The sequence below is a fragment of the Myxocyprinus asiaticus genome, chromosome 35 (assembly GCF_019703515.2).
Source record: "Myxocyprinus asiaticus isolate MX2 ecotype Aquarium Trade chromosome 35, UBuf_Myxa_2, whole genome shotgun sequence".
In the NCBI taxonomy this organism is placed as follows: Eukaryota; Metazoa; Chordata; class Actinopteri; order Cypriniformes; family Catostomidae; genus Myxocyprinus; species Myxocyprinus asiaticus.
In genome coordinates this window covers 7,835,698-7,846,182 of record NC_059378.1, presented here as the reverse complement: position 1 = coordinate 7,846,182, position 10,485 = coordinate 7,835,698, and the positions used below count along the sequence as shown (strand labels likewise).

General features: G+C 37.1%; 1 protein-coding gene across 1 annotated transcript; it reads left to right on the top strand.

Annotated features, from left to right (window-relative positions):
- The first annotated feature begins 294 nt into the window (after positions 1 to 294).
- On the top strand, positions 295 to 10,362 carry LOC127426208 (glutamate receptor U1-like). The gene is made up of 10 exons (XM_051672861.1): positions 295 to 377; positions 713 to 794; positions 2,771 to 2,802; positions 2,917 to 3,096; positions 3,303 to 3,529; positions 3,669 to 3,766; positions 6,171 to 6,388; positions 6,495 to 6,714; positions 7,219 to 7,463; positions 9,540 to 10,362. The coding sequence occupies exons 1-10, from the start codon at positions 375 to 377 to the stop codon at positions 9,636 to 9,638; spliced, it is 1,404 nt and encodes a 467-aa protein (XP_051528821.1). The 5' UTR covers positions 295 to 374; the 3' UTR covers positions 9,639 to 10,362.
- The last annotated feature ends 123 nt before the right edge of the window (positions 10,363 to 10,485 follow it).

Genomic DNA, 10,485 nt, shown 5'->3' with positions numbered 1-10,485 from the left:
AATTGTTGGAAAAATGTCGGCACATAGTAGATGTCCTAAATGACTTGCCAAAACTATAGTTTGCTAATATGAAATCTGTGGAGTTGTTAAAAATTAGTTTTAATGACTTCAACCTAAGTGTATGTAAACTTCTTACTTCAACTGTATTCTTGGAGCATGTCAGATCTATAATGGCTTCCTTCAACCCATCTCCAGAATATTCTATCAATCCACTTTTCATTATGAGTGTTTGGATTACTTTCCCCACCCCTGAAACTCATTGGCTTACCCCAAGTCTTTAGTGGGAACCCTCTAATTCAATATAAACCACACCACTGTGGTGCTCAGTGTCAGCCAGTGCAGTCCCAGTACAGTGGAATTTCACTGCAGACATCATGGTAAGTATGAGACAGGAGGTGTGATGTTAGATTTATAGTTGCTCATAAATTAATTGGATTTATAGCTTTTAATTTGAACTATATTGGAGGCTCTGGAATGCTTTGGCTGTAATAGTAAAAATACAGTTTGTTTGTTTTGTTTTTCATAGATTGTGAAGACGATTAATGTCATTGACCTCAACAATATAAATGTGGGCAGAATACAAATACTGAAGTCTTCCAATTGGATAAATGTTTATAAATGTTTTATATTTAGTTTATTAAGTATTGAGTATTAATATTTGTGGTCAGCATCTATTTTATGTTTTAAATAAGATTTTCTGTTTGGCTTGCAGGTCAGAATTAGCAACATGCTGGGTTTTGTGGGGCTATCTTTATGCATAGTCGTGCTGCTGGGTTCAGAGATCTGCATAGCAGGTATTACCACCAATGTTTGATTATTGATATATGGATATCCATCCATCCATCCATTCATCCATCTTCTGTGGCCGCTTGTCCTATGTAGGGTTTGCGGGTAGTGCTGGAGCCTATCCCAGCTGCCTCAGTCCGAAGATATATGGATATGTGATGTGAACAAAAATGTTTTTGTGCTTTTAACTTTCTGTGCTTCATATTATATTGTACTCAGGTGAGTACGAGTTAATCCTATCAATCAGCACATAAAATAATTTCTCCTATCCTGTCTCATAATTGCTTCTCTCTCCGAAAGGAATACATCTGGGGCATTAGTCACTTTTTCACAATCTTGTGTAGTTTCAGAAACAGCGGCTATGATCAAATCTTTGCCAGCTCATCTTGTCTTCTCTGCGTGAAGTTCTTGAATTTCACAGGCCTGTCAGATAAATGGCTGAACAGTAAGCTGGGCACACCATCAAAGATGGTGACCATATCCTGCTTGGCACACGTCTGATAGAGAGGAAGCCAGCCAGCTGAAACATTCACAAAAATGGTTATAAATCAATTCAAAGCCTCGAACAAGCAGAACAGTGTTTAAGACAAGCCAAGATATGACAGCACTTCGAGGAGCCTCTGTGTCTGTCATAAATTCAATAAGAGGAGCTGATGAGTGTCAACATCACTATGGAGTTGATGGAGCCCTGGGCTTAGCCTAAAGTCAAGCTTTAGATACTCTTTGACTGCCCTTACCAGGCCTTCATGATCAAGTGCAAAACAACACTAACTCCAGTTAGTCACAGCTCTGCCCTGCAAATAGATTGTTTTCTTGCACTTCTAAGAAAGGCGAAAAACACAGCCAAGCGTTGCGGGTTCCGGAAACCCAGAAGCCGCCCAATAGTGCATCAAATGCCGCCATCCTATTCACTCATCATTATCTCCCAGAGCCTCTCAGGCAGAGCGAGGATGGAGCTTTTTTTTTTTTTTTTTTTTTTTGCTAAAGATGTCTGATAAACAAAAGGTTCTCTGATGACTCTGGCTAATTTGGGATGGAGCTATTTGTGACATAAATGCAAAAGGAAGTGAAGAGACTCCCAGCCAGTGATAGCAATAGAACCGATTTGGCAGAACAATAGAGGAGTTACTGAAATCTTGGCCAAAACTTACTATGTCAACTTGAGGTCATTGCTGAACAAACGCACTTTTTAAGAGATCTAAGGTTTTAAAATGTGAATGCTCAGTAGGTTCCTGTTTTGTTTACTGACATTAAACAATTCAAATTTCGTTCAACTTTGTGTTTTGTCTGAAATGCTTTTAACCCCTCACAGAGTCTTCACTAAAACTTAAAGATCTCATGAACTGCCTTGACAAGCGCAGTTTTCTTTCCTTTGTGGAAATAAAAAGTTGGGGCAGGACATATCAAAGGACACATTCCTTTTTTAAAAAAAGCCAATACTAGAAGTCGACCAATAGTGGATTTTGCCAGTATCGATAACTAAGGTGGTGTGAAAGGCTAATAACCGATTAATCGGCAAATTGTCTGCAACTATCGACATAGTTGAACTATCGATTTTTGCTGATATCCACTAGTTCCAAAAAGCAACTATCGGTACCAATTAATCGGTAAAACTGATATATCGGTCTACCTCTAGCCAATAACCTAATTGACGCTGTTGACATCACAGTCATGAACCATTACTACTTATATTGCTAGTCGAAAGCAGGCAGTATTAGGGGGAGGGACATTCTTTTTCTAGGGAGCATTTTATTGGTCAATAATTTTTTACGCCCCTCAGTGCAAGATGAGTCATCAATATTTTTGGTCTGTTGTCCCGGAAAAGAAAGACGCTTATAAGCGTGTAGATCTGCTAAAGATTGTTTTGATTTGAACAAGGCTGAAGGGTTTATCAGCATTTATTTAAAGCAAGAAATGCATTATATGTGCCATTACTCATTGCAGTTTGAACATGAATTGACCTTTATTTTTATTTTTTTTGCAGCAAGGCAAGAATTAATAGTCACCACCATAAAGGTATGGACTAAAATCACTCACAAACTCAGAAACATGATGTTATATTGTATAATTTCTATAATAAACACTCTTACATGATGATATCTGAAAATGCCAACTTTATTTTAATTTCAGCAAGACCCATACACAATGAGCAAGGGCTCCCAGTTAGAAGGCTACTGCATGGATCTACTCTCTGAGCTATCTAAGAAACTGGGGTTTAAATACAAAGTTAACCTGGTGAAGGATGGGTCATATGGCCGGCAGGATGAAAGTGGAAACTGGAACGGAATGATTGGAGAGGTTGTTAGAGGGGTACGTGATGCATTTTACATTTATACAAAAATAGAAAGGGATAATACACATTCACGCAGCGATTGACCAATCAGAATCAAGCATTCCAGAGAGCCGTGTTTTAATACAAAATAATGCATATTGTGCTTCTGCATATAAATGTTATATGAGCATGGTAATAAGTAGTTTAAATGACATTAATCCTCCTTTTCTTTCTCTGTCCACAGGAAGCTGATCTGGCCGTAGCTCCTCTCACTCTCACTGCTGCCCGTGAGAAGGCTGTGGGAATGTCAAAGCCGTACATGCAGACTGGAATCAGCATCCTCCTCCGCAAAGAAATAGTTTCTGAAGAGGCTGGGTTTTTTGACTTTCTCTCCCCTTTCTCTGGGGAGACCTGGTTCGGCATCCTGATTGCATACTTTGTGACTGCAGTCTGCATCTGCATTGTAGGAAGGTCAGAACTTCAAAGACATATAGTAAAACTGGTGCACTATTTTTCAGTTGAACGAACATAGTTCAACAGTACAACATAGTACAACATATGAACTTATCTGAACTGAAACTGAACTCTACATTTGTCTCTTTGTATCAAGGTTGAGTCCATGCGAATGGAGCCAGCCTGAGACCGAGACCAATCGCTTAACACTTCTGCACAGCTTGTGGTACACTGCGGGAGCCCTAAGCCTGCAAGGTAATCATCCAAATGTCGTCCTACAAATATGGACAAACAAACACCTTTATAAAGTTCCATTAGTGTAATAAAAGTTCAACAATTTTTCATTTGGGTTACTATCTTGTAGGTAAAAATGGGAGGATTATAGCTAGACTTGCGTCGGGACGTCAACATCCAATGGAAGACGGAGTATTTGAGAAACCTATTTCTGTTGGCTTGAGGAAGCCAACATACTGTTATTCTACAAACTTAGTTTAGGGGTTTTTTAAAATCTCTAAATGGAGACCAAAATTTCTAACACTTACTCCTCCTAGAGCTTTTTAAGCTACATCCACCAAACTTGGTACAGACCTTCAGACTGTTCTGGAATAGTGTGCTCTGTCTTTTCTATCTGATCGGACTTAGAAACTGTCTCTCATTTCAAAGGCTACGTCCTCCGGAGATCGCATTTGTAGGCCGCATATGTCATCGAGGCTGTCTCGTTTCAGAAAAGCATGTAGGACACTCCGAATGCATCCTTCAAATGCAACTTTATTTCACGGAAATTCTGAGGATGCATGAGGTGTGCACTCACAACCCACCATTCTTTGCTTCAACGGAAATGAACATCATTTGTCTGAAATAAATTACGCCAATTTGCCCGAAAGTATGATGTTCAAATACAAGTAATGTTAATTCCCAAGTTGAAGTACCTCAGTAGATGGGTGCAGAGTATATAATATGTATAATTATAGTAATATATAATTAAAATGAAGTATTATAGACTAAAAGTACACCTGTACTTTTCTCTTTACATCTTTATAACTCTCCTAAAATGTACCTCATACACTCCCTTCCAAAGGGACTTTGTTTCCTTCTCACTCAGAGCACTCCCGCTTGTTAAAGAGTGGCGTGCTGTCATAGCAACCATGATAAGTTCTGTTTCTGTTTGTCCTATGAAGGCCGTCTCGTTTAAATGAGGTTTGTTTAAAGGAGGACGCTCGGTATACTGCAGCCTTCAAAGGATGCGTACTATCTAGCACGCATCATTCGAAACGAGACACAGCTATAGTTTTCACACAGCGGATGGTCAAAAATCTGAAAAATCCCACAGACTTACATTGATGGAATGTTCAAACGGGCCAATAAAATGCTTGTTAATTCAAACTCCAACTGTCAAAAAATTCAAATGTAAACAAACACACAGAAGGCCTTTGATCTACTTTATCAAAGTCTTTCTAGCAAGCCATCTTTGGAATGCTCCCTGGAAGCTATTTCCAGTGATAAAAGTGCAGCTCCTATCTACTTGAATGGGGGAACACCGAAATCTCAAAAATGGTTTGTCAAGATTACAAACAAAGAACATATTTCAAATCAGCAGTAAAATCTGACCACACTGGTATAATAAATTGTGCTTCTTTACCTCAGATTACGCTAAAAATACTAAATTTTTGTATTAACTAATGCGCATGCATGCTTTCGAGTTGATTGACAGGCTCTTTTACCTGTAAGGCGGGACTTCCTTTCTACATCCGTTGACCATTGGCTGCCGTTGGGCATTCCAATTTCAACCATTCATTATAATAGAAGTGGCCCATCTCTACAAAATAGTCTCTGGATTTATGCAGATCTTCATCTCTCTCTATCTATCTATTTGTCTGACTATCTATGTGACGTTCTGTCTGACTATGTGTCTAGCTAGCTAGCTGTTTGTCATACTGTAATATCTGTATAGCCATCTTCAATCTTTTAAAACTAGTTTAAACTTTTAGTCAAGGCTTTGTCAAGCCAACATTAAAGTTTGTCTTGATAAACTTTACTTGTGTAATTAATAACTGTTATAATTTTTGCAATTACATTTGGTGATGTTAGTAGCAGTGTTGGATAAATTTACTCAAAAATAGTAATCCATTACAAATTAATAATTTATTTTGTAAAATTGTAATCAGACTTTGAATTGCAATAAGTACTTATGGATTACTTCATGGGAAAAGTAATGACATTACAACTACTTTTAAGTTAATTTCCAAAACAATTTTCACAGAAATGTTTTTCTGCTCAATGCATTCAAAATAATCTCTGTTTATTGTCGTAGTCCCTTCAGCTCTCACTGAAACATAAACAGACATACATATGAACATAATTCATGTTTTAAATGTATTCTACATAAATAAATAAGTAATGTACTTAAAATTAATTCAACTGGATTTAAATTCAGTAACGGTAATCTGATTGCAATAATTTTAATTGTAATGTGTTACACTACTTTTTTGGCTGAAAGAAATTAGATTACAGTAACTAATTACTTTGTAATCAGATTACACCGAACAATTACACACTTTACACTTCACATTTTGTGTGGACAAATTGCTTGTAGCTGGAAGCACGCCTGGTTAGAACACGGGGTAACTTATTTTCCTCTCATCTCTTTTGCTTACTGCAGGTGCAGGCCCACACCCTAAAGCTGTGTCAGGACGGGTTATCAGTTGTACCTGGTGGCTGTTTGCAGTCGTGTTGCTGGCGTGTTATTTCTCCAGCCTCAGTTCCTCTCGGGGGTCTGATTCTGCACCGCTCATGATAAAAGGCTTTGAGGACTTGGCCAATCAGGAAGTGATCGAATATGGAACGCTTGCAGGCTCCTCCACCCTTGCCTTCTTTAAGGTCTGATCACATGTTAAATCCAGGATGCACATTTTTCTTATCAGTCAAATTAATTCCCGACAGATGTTACAGAAAATAATTCCTAACATGTTGGCTTCTTGTACAGAACTCCAATAACCTGTCTTACCGTCGCATCTATGAGCACATGGAGCGGAGGAAGAGTTTTGTGTCCTCCATGGATGAGGGTGTCCAGAAAGCAAAGGAAGGAAATTATGCTTTCATTGGAGAATCTGTGTCCCTGGACTTGGCTGTGGCACGCCATTGTGAATTGGCCCGTGCACATGAGGTCATTGGGATGAGAGGTTACAGCATCGTAACTCCTCTTGGTGAGGCAAACTCATTTTTCACGGCAGTCTTTTCCATTCAGTTGAAGCATAGAATGACCACAGATTTGTCCACAAAAGAAAAAGAAAAAAAAAAGCATTCCAAATCTTCTGGAGCTTTACGATAGCTTTTTGTGAGGAAAATTCAGAAATTCAAGTAGTTATTTACTGAAAATTCTAATTTTAATCACACCTTCATAGATTGAAAATGTGTGCATTTTAATTGGATACGAGACACATGAGAATCAATGACATTTGGCATCATTGATGTCAAATCTGGCACAATGTCTTGACAAAGTGAGCAGTGTGAACATTCTTCAAAATATGTCTTGTTGTGTTCCATGGAAGAGAGAAAGTCATTAGGGTGAGTAAACAATGACAGCATTTTTAGGTGAACTATTCCTTTAAAGACAGCACAACACATCTTAATGTTTCCACATTTCTGTGTTATGCACTGGTTTAGTCTGCAGTGAATGGATTTGATGCCACAGTATTTTCTTGGAACAGGATCTCCCATGCTGAAGAACCTGAGTGTGGCGATCCTGCAGCTGAGTGAGGCGGGGGAGCTGGCCTATCTGCGTACTAAGTGGTGGGCCAGTAGCTGTATCTTGGACAATGCCAAAGCCTCATCTCTGAGGGCCCATAGCATGAAGGGCATCTTCCTGGTTTTGGCAATAGGCCTTGGGATTGGGGTTCTTCTCTCCTTGTTTGAGCTCACCTCGAAGTCTCGCAGTACTGCAGGAGAGCAGAAGGCAAGTAGTGCCAATATACACGCAAACATGCACACAAACACACACACATAACATAGACTTGTATTAGTTTTATATAAATCTAATTATAATTACTATAGACTAAACCGTAAAGGGATAGTTCACCCAAAAATGAAAATTCTCTAATCATATATGTTTTCTTCTGCTGAACACAAACTAAGATTTTTTTAAGAAAATCTCAGCTCTGTAGGTGCATACAATGCAAGTGAATAGTGGTTTGAACTTTGAAGTTCCAAAAAGCATATAGCAGCATAAAGGTAATCCATACACCTCCACTGGTTAAATCTATATCTTCAGAAGCGATATGATAGGTGTGGGTGAGAAACAGATCAATATTTAAGTCATCTTTTACTGTAAATCTCCACCTTCACTTTCACATTCTTCTTTTGTTTTTGGTGATTCGCAGTCTTCGTGCATATCACCACCTACTGGACAGGGAGGAGAATGTATAGTAAAAAAGGAATTAAACTCAGGGGCCGTTTACATGACAACGTTTTCAACTAAAAACGGAAAACTTTTTATGCGTTTTGGCTGTTCGTTTACACGACAATGGCGTTTTGGGGCCTGAAAACGCAAACTTTTGAAAATGGGTTTCAGAGTGCATGGTTTTGAAAACGATGCTGTTATCGTATCCGTATAAACATAGAAAAACACGAATTTGTGAAAACGATGACGTCATGCGCATGGGTATTACATGTTCAGTCAATAGGCGTGCGCAAGTACTTCAAAACAACGCGCGAGACATTTAAAACTACAGTGGCGGACTACAGGACTGTGTTTGTGCTGCTCAAGATTTTGAGTTTATTGACGCTTCTCCAGCAAAGTAATTGAAGTAATAAAGCAACTTCATTGTCTGTCCAGACAAAATTGCTCGATGCTTTCGCCATCTTCATTGTTTGTATTCACCGCTCTGTGGAAGAATGCTTATGTGCGCAGGCGCGTAGTGTTTCTTTACAAAGTGACATCGCCAACTACTGGCCTGGCATACATAATACAGCGTTTTTAGTGGTTTCCGCGGATCCGTGTGAACGGGGATCGTTTTGACAATGTTGTTGTCTGTTCGCGAAAATTTTCAAAAACGCAAAGGAAAAGCTTTTCCGTTTTTAGTACATCATTGTCGTGTAAATGTACCCTCACATTGTAACCCAGTAGTTCTCAATTTTAAAACCCCCTTTGAAACTAGAAAAACCCCCCGATCAAAAAAAGAAAAAGAAAAAGTAAATAAAAAATCTTTAAAAACATTTCATGTCACTCTTTCTAATAAATAAATAATTGTTCTTAAGTGTTTCAAACAAATGCAATAAAATATTTAAAAAAATATGTCAGCAAAAAAATAAATAAAAAATAAAAAATAAAAATAAAGAATAAAGAATACAGTGAAAACTGCACGCATTCTTTGTTTTCTCTGTTTTGCTGAATAATTAAATGTTTCAAACTTAATTGTAAAAAACATCAGAATGAACTGTCACTTGGCCTACATTGTTCTGTTATTTTCTGTATGCTTTTTGTGTTACAAAAACATATCAAATAAAGCATTTCATTATATACTTTTTTATTATTATTTCCAAAAATGTAATAAATAAAAAGTGATACTGCTTTGCAGGAGCAATGATGAAAGGAAAGCTCATCAAAAAATAAAAAAAAATCTAATCACAAACCCTCAAGTCAGATAAAACCACTATACAATCACCCATGCACTATATTTCAAGTCTTCTGAAGCCATACAGTATTTGCTATATACTTCCAATTGAAGATGTACCCAAATGTTCCCAGAGTTAGGCTTTGTCTGATTTACCTCACTTTTGAGGACAGGATCATACACAATCAAGTATCAAGTTTATACACACACCCAACTAACACCTGAATGAACTACCTCACCAAGAATTTCTTGAATTTGTAGTTTTTACACTTGTGTTGTTGTATGACATGTGACGGTGATGTGTAATTCCTTGGTAGATTTCAATTGTACAATAGCCATTACCTATTTTGATAAGAGGTTTTTACATGCCAGAAATATCAATGCATTCAGTGCAAACAAGCCTGCTCTCTTCCATACAGAAATCCTGCTGCACAGTTTTGACTCAGGAGCTGAGCCAGCGTTTGAGAATGAGCAACACAAAGAAAGACCAGGAAACCGCAGACAAAAACAAGGCATAAAAGGTTTTCCAACACTGATATAATCCGAGTCTTACATAACAGAATGTCTTTACTGTTTCTTAAATTCTGATAGATCTATTCAAGATTTTCTGGATTATCTGGTGCTAGATATTACTATCTCTTAAGTTATAGGAAACTATGTTTATTAACATTTTAACTGATTTATATTAGTGTTCTGAACTGCAGATTTCTATAAAATGTTAACATTTTTAGTCAAATCAAGCTACCTGCTGGTTCAGTGAAGATGTTACCAAATGAGGTGCCTTTTAATCTCAATCTGGCAGTAAAATCTTAATAATAATAATAAAAATAATAATATTGTATTATTATTATTATTATTTCTTATAGTTGTTGATATTAGATGATTATTAGAAATTTCATCTGAAACATAATTTTTATACAGACTGTATGTAATAAGCTAAGGAAGAAAGCTGAAAAGGAGTTCAATAAGACTTTGTGAAATGTTTGTATTTAATAGAGAAATATAAGAAAAAGCCTATAAAAGTAAGAGACAAGCAACATTTTACAGATGTGTCATTGTAAACCAAGCATAATGGGAAAAATACACCTTCTCCGACAAGGATTTAAGAATGAAACGTTGTAAACTTACAAAACAAAAGCTCATATAATATAGAAAACATTGTCACCTCTTACTCTTAATCACAAAAGAGGCATTGGTTCTGGCACCATGTTTTAATTTAATTAAATAAATTAATAAACTTGATCTAACCCCAAAAGTGTGAGTTTGTTTAAAACCTAATAAGCTAAGGTGTAAACTGAACACATTTGTTTAGTTTTCAACATATCTTTAAACATTGCAAAATTCAAAATTCAAATTGTAGTTTCC

Bases quoted from the DNA above. Each gene is read 5' to 3' on its own strand.
- LOC127426208 (XM_051672861.1), top strand. The intron at 6,715-7,218 runs GTGAGGCAAACT...TTCTTGGAACAG, and splicing joins CAGCATCGTAACTCCTCTTG to GATCTCCCATGCTGAAGAAC. The intron at 7,464-9,539 runs GCAAGTAGTGCC...TCTTCCATACAG, and splicing joins GTACTGCAGGAGAGCAGAAG to AAATCCTGCTGCACAGTTTT.